The sequence below is a fragment of the Zootoca vivipara genome, chromosome 7, assembly GCF_963506605.1.
Source record: "Zootoca vivipara chromosome 7, rZooViv1.1, whole genome shotgun sequence".
NCBI lineage: Eukaryota > Metazoa > Chordata > Lepidosauria > Squamata > Lacertidae > Zootoca > Zootoca vivipara.
Window position 1 is genome coordinate 86,746,162 of NC_083282.1, and position 24,568 is coordinate 86,770,729.

General features: G+C 44.6%; 1 protein-coding gene across 2 annotated transcripts in view; it reads right to left on the reverse strand.

Annotated features, from left to right (window-relative positions):
• Positions 1 to 21,194, reverse strand: part of LAMA5 (laminin subunit alpha 5) — a 190,394-nt gene extending 169,200 nt beyond the window's left edge. For both annotated transcript variants that reach the window (XM_035123974.2, XM_035123973.2), the window contains exons 1-2: positions 20,558 to 21,194; positions 4,789 to 4,941 (exon numbers count right to left, since the gene is read on the reverse strand). In XM_035123974.2, coding sequence (XP_034979865.2) covers positions 4,789 to 4,941; positions 20,558 to 20,860 — 456 coding nt within the window. In that variant the 5' untranslated portion in view covers positions 20,861 to 21,194. The remainder of the gene's footprint in view (positions 1 to 4,788; positions 4,942 to 20,557) is intronic.
• Between the last annotated feature and the right edge of the window lie 3,374 nt (positions 21,195 to 24,568).

The following is a 24,568-nucleotide window of genomic DNA, read 5'->3' on the forward strand; positions in this document are numbered from 1 at the left end:
TTACAATTATACATTTTTGTTATTTAAACTATGAATATCATGAAATAGTTTATGGTGTTTTTTCTCGAAGTGACACACCACCCGAGTTATGCTCGGTTTTTTGGCGAATTTTGACACACCAAGCTCAAAAGGTTGCCCATCAGTGGGTTAGCATAAACATCAACCATTCTCGCTGATGATACACAAATGTCTGCAGCTGATCTGAAACAGTTACAATCCCACCCCCACCCAAAAACAGATACCTCCAAATAGATAATCAAATGAATAGCCCTTTCCATTATTTGGCAGAACCTCCTTGACCTCCCCCTGCCAGAGAACTGTAAACTTAAAGCCATCACAGGCCATTCACTACACGATGTGAGTCTATTATATAAATTACTCAGGCTGGGTGGCCCGCCACTTCAGTTTTTATTTTTATTTTCCCCCCCCCTCCCTTTTCTCTTTTTCAGGTTGTCATTCACTGGCTGGGGATTCCAATGCTCCTCCTTGCTTCTTTATTTGTGGGTCCTGCTACTCAGGACAGATGGGCAGGCAACAGGAAAGGGCACAAACAAAAGAACAGCTTGTTAAACTGGAATAATAGCAGCCTCGTTCACAGGGCTGTCGTGGGGGTAAACGAGGCAAGAGTTGCCATGCACTCTGTACACTGAAAACAGCTACAGAAAGGAATTGCCATCATCAGTAACAACCTTATCAATTGCAGCAAAAAAAAAAACCAAACTGCAAAACGCAAGGATAGGCAACTTTACCTGCTTTGCCTGGCCATATCCCCATCATTCAAAGGCATCCTGGGACGTGGACACCAGGCTCTTTCCTTGGAAATCTTAGCCACTGCCACAAGTATAGGTGGTGATATCACAGTGGCAAACCCCAACAGCAACTACCGGTATTTTGCAGCTGTTGATGTCACCGATCAAGCTAAGAAGCCGTCTCCCGTAATTTACTCAACTACTGATATGAGAAATGCATTGCATCCTCCAGATCTTGATTTTCCTATTTCTAGCAGGATGCAATAGCAGCACTGTCCTCTGATGTGAGACGATTCATAGAATCATAGAATTGTAGAGTTGGAAGAGACCACAAGGGCCATCCAGTCCAACCCCCTGCTGAGCAGGAAACACCATCAAAGCATTCTTGACATATGCCTGTCAAGCGTCTGCTTAAAGACCTCCAAAGAAGGAGACTCCACCACACTCCTTGGTAGCAAATTCCACTGCCGAACAGCTCTTACTGAATCTTACTGATTCAGTTATCAGTTCAGTTATCTTAGTTAGTTAACAGTTTGCTGCGGGGCCAAAGTCAAAATGCTGATCTTAACCTTAAGCCATCAAGTCATTTTCTGTCAGATATTATTTCGGGGCATTATCTCTACCTTCCCCAGGTACCCTGGGAATTTATTATTACATGAAGCCACTATGCCAGTACCCTATAGGAACAGGCCTCGTAGTACAGAGCTTATGGGCAGGAAAGTGGCATTGAAACCTAGTTTGAATTTTTGTTGTTGTTTAGTCGTTTAGTCGTGTCCGACTCTTCGTGACCCCATGGACCAGAGCACGCCAGGCACTCCTGTCTTCCACTGCCTCCCGTAGTTTGGTCAAACTCATGTTCGTAGCTTCGAGAACACTGTCCAACCATCTTGTCCTCTGTCGTCCCCTTCTCCTAGTGCCCTCAATCTTTCCCAACATCAGGGTCTTTTCCAAGGATTCTTCTCTTCTCATGAGGTGGCCAAAGTATTGGAGCCTCAGCTTCACGATCTGTCCTTCCAGGGAGCACTCAGGGCTGATTTCCTTAAGAATGGATAGGTTTGATCTTCTAGCAGTCCATGGGACTCTCAAGAGTCTCCTCCAGCACCATAATTCAAAAGCATCAATTCTTCGGCGATCAGCCTTCTTTATGGTCCAGCTCTCACTTCCATACATCACTACTGGGAAAACCATAGCTTTAACTATACGGACCTTTGTCGGCAAGGTGATGTCTCTGCTTTTTAAGATGCTGTCTAGGTTTGTCATTGCTTTTCTCCCAAGAAGCAGGCGTCTTTTAATTTCGTGACTGCTGTCACCATCTGCAGTGATCAAGGAGCCCAAGAAAGTAAAATCTCTCACTGCCTCCATTTCTTCCCCTTCTATTTGCCAGGAGGTGATGGGACCAGTGGCCATGATCTTGGTTTTTTTGATGTTGAGCTTCAGACCATATTTTGCGCTCTCCTCTTTCACCCTCATTAAAAGGTTCTTTAATTCCTCCTCACTTTCTGCCATCAAGGTTGTGTCATCTGCATATCTGAGGTTGTTGATATTTCTTCCGGCAATCTTAATTCCTGCTTGGGATTCATCTAGTCCAGCCTTTCGCATGATGAATTCTGCATATAAGTTAAATAAGCAGGGAGACAATATACAACCTTGTCGTACTCCTTTCCCAATTTTGAACCAATCCGTTGTTCCATATCCAGTTCTAACTGTAGCTTCTTGTCCCACATAGAGATTTCTCATTACACCACCACAAAAATTACACCACCACAAAAAACGAGCAGAATTCTGATCAACTTCACAGGAGAAAAATAACACACAAGGGGGAATTTCCAAAGCCACAAGTAAACAGACCAGGCTGTTTGAAAACTAGTGTCGCGTCTGCTTTTGCATTTAGTGTTTTCTAGAAAATTGAACCCAAATGTTTCAGAAGCCAGCAGGGTGGAACAGTAAACCTCCAGTCTGCCTGCTGTGACACTCTAGTCCTTTAAATGCTACATCATCAAAATCACACTTCAGAACTGAATGCTGGACTCACTGAATTCCAAGGAGGGAATTGTTTACAACACAGACTGCTTCCTCCGCCTATTCTATTCAGCAAGCAACTGGTAAGCCAGTTCTCCCCCAGAAGCTTTGCCTGTCACATTTTGTGTGCACTTGAAATGAAAGGCTGGCATATAGGTTACTGACAGAGCTTTCAGCGATGGAAAGGCTCTCTCCAAGGAGATATTCAACTGCCTCCATCCCCAGGCATTCATTCTAGACAGCTGCCCTCCTTCCTCCGCGTATTGGAGCTTTGTTTAAATATTTAACTAGAGTGTTTCAAACTGAAGCTGCCAGCTTTGAAATGAGAACTGGTTCCCAAACAGGCAAAGCCAATGGCCCTAGGTCATAGACCCGCAAAAGCCACCTGGAGATTACCTTTCTTACCGAGTTCCTGCATTTGCAAAGAGAAAACAGTGCCCAACTATTCCTTTGTGGAGATTTCTGCAGATAAGACCAGCAGATCCACTACTACTAAACAAAAGGCTCACAACCAGTCAGGGTTTTCTACACACAAAAATTATATGGCAATCGTTGTACACCCGCACAGTTATTTTGCAGAATTTGTGTTATCCCTTGCATGCTGGTGTGAAACACTGTGCTTCTTTGAATTCTCCACTTGTCTAGGAAAAGTTTAACAAAGAACCAGGAACATCGTTATACAGTGTATACTCTCTGATTAATCCAGTTCAGTTTGCTGATACATGTTATTATTCTAAAGAATATGGGAGGGGTCCCCATTTAAATATATATAATACTTCAAACATAAATCTTTTTTTTTTCAAAATATAAAACAATTTTCTAGCAGCCTATATCACAAAAAGGGCTGAGTAAACCACTGTTTATTAAGAAATGAACAGTGACCCAGAAACCAGGTTATCAAAAGGAAGGAAAGGTTATTGGACACCAGATACTTTTCGTATTCAAATCATTACACTTTGTCTTGACAGGCCAGTATGAACTCTGATCCCCAAAGGTTTGAGCTAACATTCAACAACAGGATATCAGCAATTTGCTTTAAAATCCCAGACGTGACTACTCAAAGTGCAGTTATTTGCTTTCTTTTGTATTTAAGTGGCGTGTCACCTTTCAGATGCTTCATCCCGCCTGCAGAAAGCGCAAATGTCCACACACGATCTCACTAACAAAGAACAGTCCAGTACAGTGGTACCTCTACTTACAAATAACTCTACTTACGAATGTTTCTACTTACGAACGGAGCTCCGCCCGCCATCTTGGATGTGGTTTAGATAGGATTTTTTCTACTTACAAATTTTTAGATAGGGTTGCAATTTTTTCCTCGCAATGCATTCCTATGCGATTTGACTTACAATTTTTTCCGACTTACGAATGTGCGTTCGGGACGCATTAAATTCGTAAGTAGAGGTACCACTGCATTGACTTTGTGACTTCCATTCAACCACAAGGTCCCAAACCCATTAAATACTGTACATCCAATTAAATATGAGGAATATATGTATGATGGCCATGATGGAAATTTCCCTTATGGCTGGCTTATCCCTAGAATCAAGATGAAATCTTTGCCTGCTCTGTGTCACTCCCTGTTGCAAGGAGAAGGGTCCAAGCACAGCTTTCTCACAGGAATGCTGTTGAACTAGGTGCAGAGATGCTTCACATTGGAGAGCAATAAAATATGCAGCTCAGCCCCTCATGCAGCTTGAAGTAGTAAGATTCTGTTCAATATATATACTGCACATACATCTGAAGCACTTTGAAAACAAGGTAACCTTGCTATTCATACATGTAGTGCTACAGCTCTGCGTGATTCCGTTGTCTTCTGGAGAAGACTTTGGGGGCCAACAATACTGTGAGTGAAGTTAGCTAAGGAAAGTTGCAGGATTTCCGATGTGTCCTGTTGTGTAACTCAAAAATCCATGAAAAAAGAAGAACACTCTTGTCTATCAATATCTCTGCAAAGTAAAAAGGGTCCCTTGATCAAGGAGAATGCTGTATAAACCTCTGTCCCTTTCCCTGCAGTTACCTGTCCAAGATCCAAGGTGACGTTGACCTCATTGAATTCCAGCCTTCGCGAAAGAGGAGGGCTTTGCCACCAGCGCTCGGTGCCATCTATAGCATTGGTGATGGGATGGGCTTTGTTGCTGTTGGCCGATGAGCAGATGTCACAGTACTGACCCTGTGGTTTTAAAAAAAACAAAGCAGAGAAAACGTTTCCATTTTTATTCAGGAAGATTATGGGTCCACACCCTCATTCCACATGCGTGATCATAAACATGGACCATATTCAGTCCTCCAAGCAGCCCAGGGGCAATAGGGAGACTCTCAACCCTAACTAGATTGAAAGCAGGCCATGAGTTTGCACATTTCCTCCCCTTAGACCTTGTCCTCAGTGGAACAAATGCATCTTACTCTTCTCCTGCTGAAAAACGTGACAAAAACTGAAAGTAAAAGCTGCTGAAGTTCTCCTCCCTGGTATGGAGAGAATGTGCAAGCTCATTCATGCACCTCATTCATGTACAGTAGTGCTAAGCCACAGTGGCAAGAGAGAGAATGGAGGGGTCATTCTGTCCAAAGGCCTGTGAGAAGTGCTGTTTGGTTTTTCACAAGCAAGATAAAACTGTGCATCATGTTTATGAAAGTCCTCAGAAAATAAATCCACCATCCTTGTACATCAGTCCAGTTAGTTATCTTAGCTAGTTAATAGTTTGCTGCTTAAGCCATCTTAAGTGCTGTCTTGGTATCTCGCAATTACCGATTGGTAAGTAAAAACTGTTCTCTTACACCAGGCATCCCCAAACTGCGGCCCTCCAGATGTTTTGGCCTACAACTCCCATGATCCCTAGCTAACAGGACCAGTGGTTGGGGAAGATGGGAATTGTAGTCCAAAACATTTTGAGGGCCGAAGTTTGGGGATGCCTGTCTTACACCATACACCAGCAACCTCCGGCCCAAGGGTCAGATACGGCCCACGGAGGCCGTTTATCCGGCCCACGAGCCGCATGGTCACTGAGCCGCCCACTCAGCAAGTCCCCTGCCCGCTGCGCTAAACTGGGGACTCGCCGAGCGGCGTCAGAAATCGCGTCTGCGCAGGTGCAATTTCTGGCGTCTGCGCAGCCGCAGAAATGATTTCCGGTGGTGTGGACAAGTGCAGTAGTGATTTCCGGTGCCACGAAACATAGGCAGCGCGGCGCCAGAAATCGCTTCTGCGCATGTCCAGCCCACATCCAGTCCACGGACAATAGTCCGTGGGAACGCTCCGGCCTACAGCTGGAAAACGTTGCCGATGCTTGTCTTACACTGTCTCATAAGCTCTGATCCCACTTCACACACCAGAGTTGTGTCGCTTTGCAACCTACTCTAGCAGCACAGCCAGGTAGATTATTCTTTAAGGGATGACTGTGGTCCACTCTGAGTGAGAACAGTAGTTCTGTTCTGGTCACAAGAAACCAGGACTCTTTCTAATATCGCTTCTCACAGTTCCTCCTATACCCACACAAAGACCCACAAGGCTTCTAGGATTCTCTTTGGCTTCAGGGACAGCTTTTCCCACCCTCCACCCTCCCCATAGTCTGGCTCTAGAAACGCAGAATGCATACATGCCAACAATGTTCTGTGACAATATCCCTGCTGTTTGGAGAAAAACGAAAGATAAACAGAACCAGTCACATCTGCTTTAGGAAGTTGTTTGCTTGCTCTTTGGGCACCTCTTAAAATAACAGTAACACAATTCTGCATGATGATTCCTGAAATCAAGAAGCATCTGTTTAGCTATAGTTGGACGCCATTTTGAATAAGAATAGTAGGCCAAACCTTTCAAAGTTGCACAGATTTTATCCACTGATTTCAAAACTGCACTGATTTTTGTGGAGTTTTTTAAATAGAATTTCTGAGCAACATCAGGTATGAGAACCGCTACTAATATAAAATAAAAGAGATGAACTGTAGAAGAGTAACTACATGAGTTACATGGAATATCTAAGTTAACGGTCCAGCACAACTATGGACTGACTGGGTAAATCTGGGCAACAAGCCTGAGAGCCCAGTATTCCTCATGTGGGGCGCGGGAATGGAAGAAAACATGTTGTGTGGTTGGAGAGAGTTTTTTAAATGAAGCAACTTGCCCTGAGCCTTAGAGTTAGGATGGGCTGAAATAAATATGTTGCTAGTACAGTAATGCCAAGCCAAGCACATTTGGTCTAAAAATAAACGTGACATTTGTATCGAACCTGGAGAGTTCTTTTGTTTGTTTGTTTTAAATGTTTTCGGAAAAGTGAAGCATTAGGTCAAAAGTAGGATCTCAGCAGGGGCGTAATTTGCTAGCGGGATTAATGGCCTTCTGCTCTAGCAGCAGACTGGATCAGTGCCTCCGTGTAGGGCTGCCGGTGGTTGCTATGGTAACGGCAGCATGACACCAGGCCGAACTGTCAACTTCTTTCAGGCCTTTGGCTCTCCTGTGAAGGAAATGAAGCCCACACTTAATGGGAAAAATGGGACAACCTATTTGCTGCAGTAACAGGGTTGTCATGCGTCCGGAATTTTCCCAGGCCAAGCCGGTATTCAGCCTCCTTAAGCAGCGTCCGAGGTGAAAATGGCTGAAATGTCCAGGAAAATCCAGACGTATGGCAGCCCATGTTGGAAGTGTAGATTTTAGCAATTTTCATTAAAAAAAATACCTCAGAAACTTTTGTTGTTGTTGAGATTTGTCCCCACACCAAAACAACAACAACCACTCAACAACTTTTGTGTCCGCATTTTCACTTTTTGAAATACAGTGGTGCCTCGCTTAACGAATGCCCTGCTTAACGAAATTTCCGCTTAACGAAAGGTTTTTTCTAGCGGAGGTTGCCTCGCTAGACGAATTCGTTTTACGAAAAATTCGTCTAGCGAATCGCGGTTTCCCATAGGAATGCATTGAAATTCAATTAATGCGTTCCTATGGGCAAAAAAAAATCAAAAAAATTCAATGCATTCCTATGGGATTCGCTAGATGAATTTTTCGTTATAAGAAAAGACCCGTGGAACGAATTAAATTCATCTTGCGAGCCATCACTGTACGGAGATCCTATGCAATAATTGCACCCTAAGGCACTCGTGAACACTGAGGAAGAGTCATGGAGGCGCCCTCTTAACACTTGAGCTCAAATGGATAAGGGTGCAGCAGGATGGCAGCAAAATCAGGGTTGAGCAGATCACTAGCCGTTCTAGTCCACCAAGATCAAACGTTTGCCTACGCTGCTCATCTATCATATTAAATAAACAACATCATTTCTCCCCTTAAGGAAAAATGTATGTGGGAGCGTGAGGTGGGCGTTTGGTTTCTCGCAAGCAAGATAAAACTGAGCACCGTGTTTATGAAAGTCCTGAGAAAACAAATCCCATTAACCTTGCAGATCCAAGCAAATTGCAACAATAGGTTAAATTGCAACAACAGGCTTTTTCTCAGGAAAAGGGATGGGAGACCTAGAAAGGTTTTGCAGCAGCAGACAAGCAAGTTACAAAAAGGATTGTGGAATTCAATACCTGGGTAATCAGAGCAAACTGAGATAATGGAGCGGGTTTGAATGGAAGGGCTTCCTCTCAAGCAATTGCAAATCTAATCCTTTCTCTCATTTTAAATCTCCCATTTAAAGCAAAGGGATTGTTGAGGTCTTTGCAGAGTGTAATAGAAACCTGTGAGGACGTACGTTAGAACAGGGAAAACTGATGGGACAAAGTTCTAGCATTTCTTGCATTGTATCGATCAAAATGCAACTGTCCACACAGGTCCGTTTTGTACATCAGTTGATAAGATTAGGCCCACTTGAAAATTGCTGAGGGCCTTAGTGGACCACTTAAAGGTTATTCTAGCAACTGTAATGTCCTGCACTATTATTACGTTATCTATTATTTTTATTTATTAAATGCCCTTCACCCTGAAGTCCTAATTCATAGAATCAGAGTTGGAAGAGACCACAAGGGCCATCCAGTCCAACCCCCTGCCAAGCAGGAAACACCATCAAAGCATTCCTGACAGATGGCTGTCAAGCCTCTGCTTAAAGACCTCCAAAGAAGGAGACTCCACCACACTCCTTGGCAGCAAATTCCACTGTCGAACAGCTCTCAAATTAGAACATTAAAACAATTTAAAACATGCAATCACATTGGTCACTGTACACTGTACTGTACATTGTGCTGCTACCATTGCATTTTTTTAAACACAACGTGCTTTAATCAGAACGGCCTTTCAGATATCTGCTTTCTCCAGTCCGCACAGACCTTTTAGGAGTGATCGGCTTACTGCCACAATGGCAAGCCAGGATTTCAAATACTCATAAGCCGTGTACCAACTGGGCCGATTGTTGCTGGTTCAACCATTATAGCAGGATCAGCATGCAAGGGAGCAGAATATGTCACCAACACAAAGGCGAAGTGTTTAAGGATGGAAAGGTACAGCCAAAGGTATACAGTGGTACCTCGGTTTATGAACACAATTGGTTCCGGAAGTCTGTTCATAAACTGAAGCGTTCATAAACTGAAGCAAACTTTCCCATTGAAAGTAATGGAAAGTGGATTAATCTGTTCGCGGAGTACTTAAACTGAAGCGTTCATAAACTGAAGCAAACTTTTCCATTGAAAGTAATGGAAAGTGGATTAATCCGTTCCAGACGGGTCCGCAGAGTACTTAAACTGAAGCGTTCATAAACTGAAGCATGGGTGTAATTGGTTCCGGAAGTCTGTTCATAAACTGAAGCGTTCATAAACTGAAGCGAACTTTCCCATTGAAAGTAATGGAATATGAATTAATCCGTTCCAGATGGTTCCGCGCCGTTCATAAACTGAAAATTCATAAACCGAGGTGTTCATAAACCGAGGTTCCACTGTAATATCTTAAAGAGAGAAAGATCAAGCTCTCTCTGCCATTAAAACTTCCACTATCAGCTACACACAGTGCTCCTCCATCAGAGGCACAGAACCCATGGCACCATGACTCACACACAGCTCAAAGGGAATGAATGCGTGCAAACTACTTCTGGTTTTTGTCCGAATCCTGCTCAGCTTAACCCTCCCACTGAAATCAATGGGACTTAAAAGAGCTCACTATGTGCCCCAAGTTTTCTCCTGAGCAAGAGAAACGACTAGTGGGTCTCTTATAGTAGACATCAAGGTTGTGTCATCTGCATATCTGAGGTTGAAGAAATATCAACAACCTCAGATATGCAGATGATACAACCTTGATGGCAGAAAGTGAGGAGGAATTAAAGAACCTTTTAATGAGGGTGAAAGAGGAGAGCGCAAAATATGGCCTGAAGCTCAACATCAAAAAAACCAAGATCATGGCCACTGGTCCCATCACCTCCTGGCAAATAGAAGGAGAAGAAATGGAGGCAGTGAGAGATTTTACTTTTTTGGGCTCCTTGATCACTGCAGATGGTGACAGCAGTCACGAAATTAAAAGACGCCTGCTTCTTGGGAGAAAAGCAATGACAAACCTAGACAGCATCTTAAAAAGCAGAGACATCACCTTGCCTACAAAGGTCCGTATAGTTAAAGCTATGGTTTTCCCAGTAGTGATGTATGGAAGTGAGAGCTGGACCATAAAGAAGGCTGATCGCCGAAGAATTGATGCTTTTGAATTGTGGTGCTGGAGGAGACTCTTGAGAGTCCCATGGACTGCTAGAAGATCAAACCTATCCATTCTTAAGGAAATCAGCCCTGAGTGCTCACTGGAAGGACAGATCGTGAAGCTGAGGCTCCAATACTTTGGCCACCTCATGAGAAGAGAAGAATCCTTGGAAAAGACCCTGATGTTGGGAAAGATTGAGGGCACTAGGAGAAGGGGACGACAGAGGATGAGATGGTTGGACAGTGTTCTCGAAGCTACGAACATGAGTTTGACCAAACTGCGGGAGGCAGTGCAAGACAGGAGTGCCTGGCGTGCTATGGTCCATGGGGTCACGAAGAGTCGGACACGACTAAACGACTAAACAACAACAACAACAACATGTGCCCCAAGTTTTCTCCTGAGCAAGAGAAACGACTAGTGGGTCTCTTATAGTAGACAGCCAATGAAACAACCCCTAGCACACACAAACCTCCCTATTGCTGGACTGACATTCCAGCCACTACTATAGGAAATGGAGAAAGAGGGCAGTAGTAAAGAGAAGAGCAGAAAATATGCTAAACCCCCGAGGGCACGATGCAATGCAACCTCTCAATTTTTTTAAAAAAAGGCTTTCAATCTGCACTTGCTGCTACACTGAATTCGTAAGGATTGTCCACCTCGAGATTAACACTCAAATAATTATACTGGAAGTACAAGAATAAAAAGGTCCGTTGTTGTTGTTATTATTATTATTACTACTACTACTAGTAGTAGTACTATTGAAGTGTTTAGGGTTTTGTTACTAAATAGCAGTTAAAAACAACAACACAATAGAAAACTGTTAAGTTGTTGGGGTTTTTTTTAAACACAAACTTAATAAAAATAGGGCATTGTCTAACCATTGGTTTACGTCATTCAGTACTGCCTCTGCATGATTTTACACAATGGTATCTGCCCACCCAGATGAGGACCCAGGTGGCACTGTGGGTTAAACCGCAGAGCCTAGGGCTTGCCGATCAGAAGGTTGGCGGTTCGAATCCCTGCGGCGGGGTGAGCTCCCGTTGCTCGGTCCCAGCTCCTGCCAACCTAGCAGTTCAAAAGCACGTCAAAATGCAAGTAGATAAATAGGAACCGCTACAGCGGGAAGGTAAACGGCGTTTCCGTGTGCTGCTCTAGTTCACCAGAAGTGGCTTTGTCCTGCTGGCCACATGACCTGGAAGCTGTGCGCTGGCTCCCTCGGCCAATAATGCGAGATAAGCGTGCAACCCCAGAGTCGGTCACGACTGGACCTAATGGTCAGGGGTCCCTTTACCTTTATCTGCCCACCCTATAGTGGACATGCTGGGAATTGGAGCTGGGGCGTTCAGCTTGGTGGGACCACTGAGCTAGCTCTCTCTTCCCCAACTATGTGGCCATTTTGATACACCTATGGAAGTAACTATTCTAATGGCCCATATTTTATAATCTTATACAAAGATTAGCTCTTCCAGGGCTTTTCTCCATAGTTTTCCAGCCTGTGGGTGTGTTCCATTGGGGAATGATATACAAGGTAGTGAAGGTGAAAGGGTGAGAGCAAGCTTAATTGGTGCAATTTGGAGAACTCTACAAACCAACTCATGAGTTCATTATGGTTGCCTCAGCCAACGGAAATTGAACACACTCCCCCCTCTTTTTCTCCATGCCTTCATCGTTGATTTTGTCACTAGGGAGTGTTGAAATCCCTAAAGATAATGAACTAAGAACGGTGACCTTTCAACTAATACCTCCTCTCCTATACCTTCCCTTTATTTCCCCTTCAGTGCTGCCCACTGTTATGGGGAGGAACCAGCCACAAAAGGATTTTACCAAAGCACTCAGATTGGCCAGAGAAAAATCAGTCTAGGAAGTACGGCTTACATCAAAGGGGCAGCAGTATCAAAGCCATACAGAAGAACACGAAGGGGAGCAGCAACCACAATCCAACTGAGCATTATGAATAGCCAAAGCTTGTTTAATTGGAAGTTGCTGGTAGTATCCAAGAAAGGACATATGAATGGTGCAAGGCTGCAATTGGAAGGGCACAAATCAGACCTGGTGAAAGAGGCATAAAGAGTTGTCATGAGAACCTGGGCACTTTTACATAAGCCTCTTGTGTGCAGGTATTACATAGCTGGTTATAGAGAATCCGGCATGGTAGCCTCACGGTTCAACAAGCATTGCCTGTCAAACACCTAGTCTTTAACATAGAATCATAGAATCATAGAGTTGGAAGAGACCACAAGGGCCATCCAGTCCAACCCCCTGCCAAGCAGGAAACACCATTAAAGCATTCTTGACATATGCCTGTCAAGCCTCTGCTTAAAGACCTCCAAAGAAGGAGACTCCACCACACTCCTTGGTAGCAAATTCCACTGCCGAACAGCTCTTACTGTCAGGAAGGTCTTCCTAATGTTTAGGTGGAATCTTCTTTCTTGTACTTTGAATCCATTGCTCCATGTCTGAAACAACCTTTCTCCCTCCTCTATATGGCATCCTTTAATATATTTGAACATGGCTATCATATCACCCCTTAACCTTCTCTTCTCCAGGCTAAACATACCCATGTAGCATGTAACAAGTGCCTCTTAGCTATCACTCTTTTAGCATCCAAGGGTGGCGGTTACTATCAGGTATGTTCAACATGGACTGAAATAAAAGAAACAAATCGGCTGCCCTTGTTCTTGGGAAGCAATAAGTCGCCCTCCCCCCAAAAAAGCAACTTACTGAATGAATAAGTTACCAAACGGATGAATTGCGGTAACCAAATCCAAAGCTACAGTTCCCAGAATGGCTGGTTCACCCCAAAATAAAATAAGCATTTTCAATAAAGCTGAACTTTTTTTAGTGCCTACATTTCACCCAAGCCCAGATTCTCATTTCAGTTTAACACTAAAACAAGACAAGGAGAGAAGCCCTTTTGAAAATCCAGTCTCAAAGGGGGGTTGTCACTTTGGAAACCACAAGGGTGCACTTAAGACGCTTGGGGCATGGGCCACTTCACACAACCCATTCTGTGTTTGGCCAGGTGCCCCCCGCCCCCGGCACACAATTTGGGCTGCCCTGTGCCAGTTACCAACAAACAAGGTCAACTGAATAAGGCATCAGCACCAACATTTCAGGCACCCTGGCATCCAGGTACCCCCTCATATATGCATACCTTCCTCCTCACCAATATGGGAACTGCCTGCTTCCTTTTCTGGTTTAAAATTTTCTACCCACTCAAACCTCTCTTGTACCTGCGATACATTGACAATATTTTTATTATCTGGACACATGGTCAACAGACCCTGGAAACCTTCCACCAGACATTCAATAACTTTCACCCCACCATCAACCTAACAATGAACCAATCTATGCAAGAAATACATTTTTTGGACACTACTATAAAAATACAGGATGGACGTATAGACACCACCTTATACAGAAAACCAACTGACCGACAAACATATCTACATGCTTCTAGCTACCATCCCAAACATACCAAACAATCCATTGTATATAGCCAGGCCCTACGTTACAACCGTATCTGTTCCAACTCTACAGACAGAGAATCTCACCTAAGAGATCTACAGCAAACCTTTTTAGAACTAAAATATCCACCTGATGAAGTTAAACAACAGATCAACAGAGCCAGACTGATACCTTGAGAGAACCTGCTGCAAGACCCAAAAAAGAAAAAAACAGAACACCACTACTGCTCCCAAGTTAAAACAGTACAACGCATCATCAGAGATCTACAACCTCTGCTAGACAATGACAGCTCTCTTTCTCAAGCTCTGGGAGGAAGACCTTTCATTGCCTACAGACAGCTCCTCACCCACAATAATACAACCACCAGACTTAACATGGACACTGGTACCAGAGCCTGCAATAAACCCAGATGCCAACTTTGCTGCCACATACACCCCGACAACACCATTACTGGTCCCAACAGCATCCAACATACCATCTCAGGACTATTTAATTGCTCATCCTCTAACATTGTGTGCCATCAAATGCCAACAGTGCCCTTCAGCTCTCTATATTGGACAAACAGGCCAAACCCCACGCCAAAGGATAAATGGACATAAATCTGACATCATGAATCACAAGACAGAGAAACCAGTAGGAGAACACTTCAATCTCCCAGGACATTCTATACAAGATCTCAAAGTAGCTGTCTTACTACACAAGAATTTCAGAAATAGACTGGAAAGAGAAGTTGCTGAATTGCAACTTATCACCAAGCTTAAAACCATGGAGAGACCTGGTTTGAACAGAGACGTTGGATTCTTATCTCATTATACATGATAAAGCGATATTCAGCCATCTCACCCCTTGCTTTTTCATGCAAGACCATTTGCAGTCGTTTACAGTCATCAACAGCTATCAGTCAGTCAATCACCCATTTCCACCACCCTTCTGAGTGATACCCCTCCCCACCCTTTCTCTATATATAAGCGTCTGGGGACTTCTACAGAGGTACCTCTACTTACGAATAACTCTACTTACGAAAGTTTCGACTTATGAATGGAGCTCCGTCCACTATCTTGGATGCGGTTTAGATAGGATTTTTTCTACTTACGAATTTTAGGTAGGGTTGCTTCGACTTACTAATTTTTTCTCTCAATGCATTCCTAGGGGATTTGACTTACAATTTTTTTCTACTTACGAATGTGCGTTCGGAACGCATTAAATTCGTAAGTAGAGGTATCACTGTATTTCAGTGTATCTGAAGAAGTGTGCATGCACACGAAAGCTCATACCAAAATAAAAAAACTTAGTTTGTCTTTAAGGTGCTGCTGGAAGGAATTTTTTTATTTTGTTTTGACTATGTCAGACCAACACGGCTACCTACCTGTAACTAAAATTTTCTGGTTTACCCTGGGTTTACACTGTTCTACACTGTTCTTTACATGTTCTACACAAACTTGCAAGCCAAAACATGGGTGGGTTGATTGTTAACTGGAGATTCCAAGCGGCTAAAGCTTTGGCCATTCAGAATACGTAACCCTATATCCAAATTCAACCATAAAACAGAAACATAAGCCAAAATGGTTTCTGCCATGCTAATTTTTCACGTGAGTCAAGTGTCTTCGACTGCAAATGTATGGATATCATCCTTCTTAATCTTACACAAAGGAAGGGCGCCAGGTGAACTGGCATCTCAACTTCTTCCTGACCCAGCACGAGCCACAATGGTCCCTGCTGCTAAGGTTTGTCTTAAGACTTTCTTCGCACACTGGGGAAGGTTTCAAATTCCACTTGCTTTCCAACTCCTATGGTTGCCCTTGCAGGATTTACAATAGGCCTGGGACACAGTGAAATAAAAGCTCACTTGCTCCCCCCACCCCAACCTTTAGCAAATCCTCTCTTGCAACTGGTCTCCCCTCCATCCCAGATGTCCACAGTTGTTAAGCACTTTGCAAAGTGCAAGTCACTTTGAACAGCGGTACATTTTTGCCATCCACATTCCTAGGAAATTCTTGGCCTTGGGTGCATGTGGCCTCTCAGTCAGGTCCCAGTTTAAGCAGACATTTACTTTGACATAAGCCTGTAATAATTGTTTATCCTTAACACACCCTTCTTTCCCACCCACATTCCTTCAAACAATTTGCGGACTTATTCACACCTATATTCTCAACATTCAACACTCTCCATTTAGGGTTGGGTAACCGAGGCACTTTTTCCAAAGTGTTGCACATGATATTACAGAACAGAAGCATTGTTGTGCCTGGTGTGTAGACTCAAACTTCCTCTGTTCCCAGCTCTTGTTGATTTGCTACACACCACAATGCCTCTATCACACCACCTTCGGCTCCCATAAAAATATTTACTGTCTGTCTCCAAAGTAGTGTACACTTGCACATCTGTTTTGAAATGGTTTGGAAGAATACCAGACCCAAACCTTCAAGTAAATATGTATAGAAGCATTTGTAGCAGGCTGATCCCTGAATATTCCTGGCAGTCCACACCAAGGAAGAGAATCAGCCCAACGAAGTTTGTGCTATCAAAGCAGAGCGAAAGGTGGGGCCTCTGTATTTTAGGGTTTATTTAAAAGCCCAGTTCACATTTAACACAAAACTAAGGTTTAGGATGGTAAATATAAGCCACAGCAGATTGTATATTCCCCTCTTCTCATCCACTGAGGAGTTCAGAAGCTTCAGCTTACTTTTAAATTAACCACAGTTTACCATTACATCGAAAACATAACTGTGGTTAGTGAAAACAAGCCAATTTCATGAACTAAGATTTATCATAGTTTGTCCAGGAAAGCTGTGCTTAAGCTAAATCATAAACAAACGTTTCTAGATTTTCATTGTGGCCATGCCAGAGGCATCAGTCCAAGACTCTAGACTTGTTCTTGCAAAGCTAAACTATGGATTAACATTACATCCCTGTGTATTCTTTTTTGTTGTTGTTGTTTAATTAGGGTTGCCATACATCCAGGTTTTGGCAACTCAAGTTTAATGCTGTCATACAGAATAACTATTATGTCCCAAGTTACTGACAGCTACTTCTAAGATTATTCTATGATTTCCCTTGTCTTAAGACTTTGGGATGTTATATGGACCCTAATGCAAAGAGAATTAACCACTGGGTGTGTTCAGATGTTACAATAAATCATGTTATTGTGAAAGTAATGAGCCCAGCCTTCCCACCCCACCCTCTTCTTTCAATGCATCCACAAAGTTCAGAAGGTTTTATTCTGTTTCTGATTAGCCATAACTTGCTGGGTTGACCAACAAACTGTGGTTAATTTTAACTATGGTTTGACCGAAACAACCCAACTTCAATCTACGGTTCAAATGCTGCATTTGTGCTATACTAGCAAAAACGTTGGTGCCTGCCAACTGCCTGTACTGTTCTTTTATAAGACATTAAACTATGAGTGGAGATACCTAGGCGAGCCAAGGTGAAACTCTAGAGGACTTGCTTGTACTTACTAGAGAAGCTCCAGTTTTGAGAAAATGCAAAGATCAAACGTTTTCAGCGCAAAGAAGCAACTCCAAAAAAGCCATCTAGAATCATAAAATTGTAAGGGACCGCTTGGATCACCTAGTCCAACCCCCTGCATTGCAGGAATCTTTTGCCCAAGGTGGAGCTTGAACCCACCCCAACCCTCAGATTAAGAGTCTCATGCTCTTAGCAGCTGAGCTACCTAAATTCTCTTCTATGTATCTTTTTTTATATGCCTGTTGTCTTTGTCCATGGAGTTTTCTTGGCAGGGATACTGGAGTGGCTTGCCAGTTCCTTCTCCAGGAAAAAAACCCAAGATAATGGCCACTGATCTCAAAAAAACCAAGATCATGGCCACTGGTCCCATCACCTCCTGGCAAATAGAAGGGGAAGAAATGGAGGCAGTGAGAGATTTTACTTTCTTGGGCTCCTTGATCACTGCAGATGGTGACAGCAGTCACGAAATTAAAAGACGCCTGATTCTTGGGAGAAAAGCAATGACAAACCTAGACAGCATCTTAAAAAGCAGAGACATCACCTTGCCGACAAAGGTCCGTATAGTTAAAGCTATGGTTCTCCCAGTAGTGATGTATGGAAGTGAGAGCTGGACCATAAAGAAGGCTGATCACCGAAGAATTGATGCTTTTGAATTATGGTGCTGGAGGAGACTCTTGAGAGTCCCATGGACTGAGAGAAGATCAGACCTATCCATTCTGAAGGAAATCAGCCCTGAGTGCTCACTGGAAGGACAGATCGTGAAGCTGAGGCTCCAATACTTTGGCCACCTCATGAGAAGAGAAGACTCCCTGGAAAAGACCCTGATGTTAGGAAAGATTGAGGGCACTAGGAGAAGGGGACGACAGAGGACGAGATGGTTGGACAGTGTTCTCGAAGCTACCAACCTGAGTTTGACCAAACTGCAGGAGGCAGTGGAAGACAGGAGTGCCTGGCGTGCTCTGGTCCATGGGGTCACGAAGAGTCGGACACGACTAAACAACAACAACATGTATCTTTTATATAGTTGATCAAGTGAAAACACAGAACTCCGAATTCTGAGCAAGGAAGGAAAAAGAAAAGGTGCTTAGAAAAGGGCAAACCAACTGGACCGCTCTGAAAAGCAGGTTTACTTCACAGATATGAAAAGAAGAAGAATATTCGTAGTTGGGTCTCTGGCCATGAACTCAACTGGTGGTAACCTTAAGGGAGGGTACCTCAACTTCCACAGATAATAACAACACTGGGCCAACCTTACAGGGTTGTTGTAAGGAAATGAACATTAGGTGCTCGGAGCAACACACACACACACAAAACAATTATTAACTAGTAGCATGAAATAGGCCGGTGTGTTCTCTTCAACACAGGTTTTATGCTATTATTTACTAAAAACCCACTGGAATTCTTTTGTACGCCTGACAAAGAAGAAATGCATTCCAGCGGCCAATCACATTTGTGTCCAGGCCCAGCAATCAGAGGTTGGCATTGTTGAGCAACTGCTGAGTCCCGTGCCCCAAAACGGGGCTCACTGCCAAATCCAAGAGGGGCCCCCCAACCGTGCTGCCCCCCCCTCCTCATGGACGCTTCCTGATCACCTGGCCCCTGTAAGCAAGTGAGCAAGAAAGACCAGCAGCTTCCTCTCACTTTGCCCTCTCCTGGAAAGTTGTATGGATTGTGCCCAAAGGGGTAGACAAGCAGAGAGTATGGGGGTGGCATCTTGACCAAGAACTGCTCCCCCTAAAAACACCCAACCCTGAAGCCAGGATGGTCTAAATTTCAACGTTTTCAAAAGATAAGTGCTTAAACATTTCGCCAGGTAGGTAGTTACAGGTAGGTAGCTGTGTTGGTCTGACGTAGTCAAAACAAAAATAAAAAAAAATCCTTCCAGTAGCACCTTAAAGACCAACTAAGTTTGTCATAGGTATGAGCTTTCGTGCGCATGCACACTTCTTCAGATACACGGAAAGTATCTGAAGAAGTGTATCTGAAGTATCTGAAGAAGTGTGCATGCGCACGAAAGCTCATACCTATGACCAACTTAGTTGGTCTTTAAGGTGCTACTGGAAGGATTTTTTTATTTTTGTTTCAAGTTTTTATTGTTATTTTTTACTTTAAGCCAATGCTTAACTTTGACTGGATTGCAATATTTATTTTTGGCAAACGGGCACCCTCAACTTGAGAAGAGAAAACAGAAGTTGATTCTTTATGGAGAGGGAAGCAGCGAGCCCCCACTCCATTCAAGCATACTAATAAAGCACACAAATCAGTTTTGTTGTTAGTTTGAGCACATTGGCTCTAACCGTAAAATGAATGGGCCACAATTTACCCAGCAGTAACCACTTGCTAACCTTGTGTGTGTGTGTGTGTGTGTGTGTGTGTGTGTGTGTGTGTTGTCCTGCCAAACGTGAAGAGAATCTTACTGCCCCCCTCACAACACTAGAATTCTGATCAGCTACATATTTAAGTCTTGTATGACTTCCACTTGGCAGAGCAGCTCACACACCAGCTTAACAAGCAGCTGAGAAGTTACCTCTTGGCAGATGGTTTGTCTGTACACAGTCAATGGAGGTGGGGCCCCCCAAAAGAAGAGTAATTGCATCCCTCCTTAAAACGGGAAGGTGGCACAGCCATTCAGCCCAGAGTCACTAAAAAGGTCTGCTAGATTCAGTGCTCCTTTCAAAAGCCCACATTATGAAGCGCAGAGCAAACATGTGCTCTGTGAGTGTGCAAACAGGCACAAACACACACTTGCAAGAGACACTTCCTCCCCAGACCTTTTGTGTGCCTGCCCCATTAACTGAGAATCAATCCACCAACATCAAGTCAACTTGAGAGATAACAAAAGAGGAAGGAGGAGGGGAGATTTCGAGATCTCTAGCCCACACTGGCGGAGGAGCCAGCCAAAAGTTCTGCGCTGTGATAAATAATTGCAAAGCCAGGATATATGTTTTCCCCCACCCTCTTTCTTCATCCTGTAACAGCCCACCTGAGAGAAAAGTCCCACGAGGCTTTCTCCCAGGAAAGAAGGCACAGGATTGAATCCTCAAGTTTGTTCTTCTGCGCGCTCTCCACGATGCAAAGATTCGCGCGCGTGTTTCATGTTATAAACAAGTCACCAGCAGGTCCCAGGGCGGGTTACAATAATTTAACGCTCATCATTACAAAACAGTTAAAACAACTTACAGCCACAGTAATAACAATGCAAGATGCGGCCATATGGAAACTACAAATCAGGAAGCCTCCGATGAAAATACCGTACCTGGATGGTCTGGTTGGGGTCCCCTCCTGACACTGGCCCGCCCACGAGTTTGCAGTACAAATCCTCCACGGCTCTGGGGGTCTTGGCGCCGAAGTCTTCCTCGCCGCAGGTCGCGGTGGCCGAGATCTTGGTCCCCTCGGCCAGGTTGAAGTAAGGTGGGTGCAGGCTGTGGCCGTTCACATCCGCGTGGAAGGAGACCGGCTGCCCTTCCGAGCCAGAGGGCACGGCCGCGGCCAGCAGCAGCAGCACCAGCGGCGGCGGCACTGGCGGGGCGCAGCGGATCTTCCCCGGCGCCCTCGCCATTTTTTCGCGGGTGCGTTTGGCAATAAAGCAAAAAAAAAAAAAGTGAAATGGAGAAATCCCGGAGGGAATTGGGATTTGGGAGAAAGGAGAAGGAGCAACTAGTGTTTCCCCCGGAGAGCCATAGCTGAGGATCAAAGGGCTGAAAGTCCCCAAAGCCGAGGAGAAAAGGAGACAGCGGCAGCAGCAGGACGCAAAGGGAAAAGTTTCCCGGCTGCGGCGGTTTCCAAGCAAGTAGCAACGAGGCTGCGCAATCGACGCATCAACCTGCAGCTGGAGCCTCACCAACTTGGCGACTTGGAGAGAGACGCACCGTTTCTCCCCAGGAGGAGGGGATATAGCGGGATCCGAGGCGGGAGGGGGGTGGGTGGGATCGACGGGGGAGAGGAGGAGGAGGAGTGGCCGCCGCGCGGGGATTATTCATGCTCTGATTCTGCCCATTGTTTTGGCCGCCCTCGCGGCTCCCCTCCGGGGTTAGTTAACCCGTTCGCGCGCCGGCCCAGAGCAACGTGGGAAGCGAACAATAAAAGGCCCCGGGGTTTGGGGGCGGCCGCTCCGCGCCGCGTAAAGCAAATGCAGGATGATGAATGATTTCTTTTTTTAAAGCGCTCCCCCCGCCCAAGGCACTTTCCCAACCGGCTGTGAAAATACGCAGAATTCCCTTGAGATCCTATATCTGCACTTACGCGGGAGAAAGCCGCACTGAAGTCAGCGGGGCGTAGGGCCCTGCATAGGATCAGGTGCAAGGGTGCGATCCTCTGCAGGCGCGATTATTTGGGAGTAAATCTTTCGTTTCTCTTTTTTAAACGATGCGCGTAGGATCCCGCTGCCCTATACAAAGCGAGGAGAGTAAACCCTCCTGAACTCGATGGGCTTACTCCTGAGTAAAGTCGCAAAGGGATTGAACACGGCCTAAGTATCCTGGCATGCTATGGAAGTCCGGTTATGTTGGTGCTAAAGAAGAGAGCAGAACAGAGCATTAAAAAAATAGCAAAAGTTCTGTGGCCAAAATAAGCAAAAGCCCATTTAAAAAACATATATGTATACTCTTAGGACTCGACTCTATCTGTGGTTAGCTGGAAACCAGTCACATTTTGTTCCAAGGAATTTACTTCCAAATAAGGTCATAGTCCTCTCTATGCACACTTACTTAGAGCTTGGGAGTAAGTCCCCCTGAGTTCAGTGAGACCTTTAGGTAAACCGTGGGAAAGAATTCACACTGCACCTATGCATCTGTTGCCAATACTGTAATCCCAATCAGCAAACTTTTTCAGCAGGGGGCAGGTCCACTGTCCCTCAGACCTTGTGGGGGGCCGGACTATATTCTTAAAAAAAAAATGAACGAATTACTAAACCCCACAAATAACCCAGAGATGCATTTTAAATAAAAGGACACATTCTACTCATGTAAAAACACCAGGCAGGCCCCACAAATAACCCAGAGACGCATTTTAAATAAAAGGACATTTAGAAGGCGATTGGGCCGCATCCGGCCCCCGGGCCTTAGTTTGGGGGTTTGGGGACCCCTGAACTAGAGGGCCACATGTGTTGACTGCCCCTGCAGGATGACCAAGTACTGTAGGAGGAAACAACTGGAATTCAGCAGTATACCATCTCTGAATATGGGGGTCCTGTATTATTACATGGCTGTATTATTATTTGGGGGGGGGGGTCTGCCTCCTATGGGAGGAAGGAGAATGTTACACTTGGGGACAATGTTTCAGACCTGTGCCTGGCTCGTTGCATGGTGCAAAGTTACTCCTTACAACTTATTCAATGTATGAGTAAGGAAGCACCCTTGAAATCCTGCCAATGTTTCTATCTGGTTAAGAGTGGTAGACTCGTGATCTGGTGAACCGGGTTCGCTTCCCCGCTCCTCCACATGCAGCTGCTGGGTGACCTTGGGCTAGTCACACTTCTCTGAAGTCTCTCAGCCCCACTCACCTCACAGAGTGAGACTCCTTCGGGTAGTGATAAAGCGGGATATCAAATCCAAACTCTTCTTCTTCTTCGAATCATAGAATCATAGAGTTGGAAGAGACCACAAGGGCCATCCAGTCCAACCCCCTGCCAGGCAGGAAACACCATCAAAGCATTCTTGACATATGCCTGTCAAGCCTCTGCTTAAAGACCTCCAAAGAAGGAAACTTCACCACACTCCTTGGTAGCAAATTCCACTGCCAAACAGCTCTTACTGTCAGGAAGTTCTTCCTAATGTTTAGGTGGAATCTTCTTTCTTGAAGTTTGAATCCATTGCTCCATTCTTCTTCCTAAATAACTAATAATTTCCCCCCATTCTTTTATAAAGTTTTTGTCCTCTTGGTTTCTGAGTTTTCCAGTCAGTTTTGCCATTTCAGCATAGTCCATCAGCTTGGTTTGTCATTCCTCTCTGATAGGGATTCTTTCTTCTTTCCATCTCTGGGCTAGTAACATCTGGGCAGCTGTTGTTCCATACATAAAAAGTCTTTTCTGCTCCTTTGGAACATCAGTACTTGTAATTCCTAATCAAAAAGATTCTGGGTTTTGTTTTTTTTAACAAAGGTTATTTTAAACATGTTTTCCATTTCATTATACCTGTATATCATCTCTCAGACCTTACAAGTCCACCTCATATGATAAAAGGTACGGTACCTTCTTTTTCTTTACATTTCCAGCAGATATTTGTACTTGTCCTGTACAATTTTGCCAACTTACTAGGAGACAAATACCACCAGTACATCATTTTCATATAATTTTCTTTCAGTGTACAACATGCCGTAAATTTCAAATCTGTTTTCCATAACCTTTCCCAATCTGCCATCTGAAGCAAAGGTACTAAGTTTAAATCCAAGTGGACTGATGGTGTGTCAGTGGCAGAATATCTGCTTTGCCAGCAGAAGGCCCCAGGTTCAGGGGCGTAGGAAGATAGGGGCAGTGGGGGCGTGGTGTCCTGGGCGGCACGATCCCAGGGGCGCCATCATGGCTCTCCACCCCGCCCCCAAAACATGCGCCACGCCCCCAATTGTGCGTCCCGCCCCCAAACATGTGTCCCGCCCCTGTGCGCGGTGCGTCCTGCCCCAAGAACGCGTGCCACGTCCCTGGGGGCAGCGCACCTGCTCTCCACCCCTGCCCAGGTTCAATCCCCGACATCTACAGGTATGGCTGGCAATGTTCCCTGTCTGAAATTCTGGAGAGCTGCTGCCACTAAGTGTTAACAGTATTGAGCTAGAAGGAGCAATGGTCTGGCTCAGTATAAAGCAGCTCCATTTTGCTATGGGAGCAGTTAGCATGTTGTTAAAACACTGTAATATTTCTGCTTGATGAAAACCAGTACTGTGCAGTATTTGGTTGCTATATTCCGATTTCAAGCATATTGAAGCTTATTTGGTTTTTAGGTTGCTTTGGGTGGCCCTAGGCAGGATAAAGAGACTAGCAAATGTAACAAATAATAATAGTAAAATAATATCAAAGAGTTGGTTTTGAATCTATGAAAACCCTAAATGTTTACGTTTGTAATTTTTGTTGTAATTTTGCATTGAAAAGAAAAAAAGAAAAAGAAAACCCTAAATGTTTTGGAACTAGAATGCTGGCAACATCCATTTTGCATGGGGGGTTGCGTTTTGGGACATCATGTGCGTCAGCAGAGCATACGTAAGCCTGCCCCTTTCTGCCCGTCCCCCCCTTTCTGCCTGCCCGTCCCCCGTTCTGGGTCCAAAAACAGCCCACGTGTGC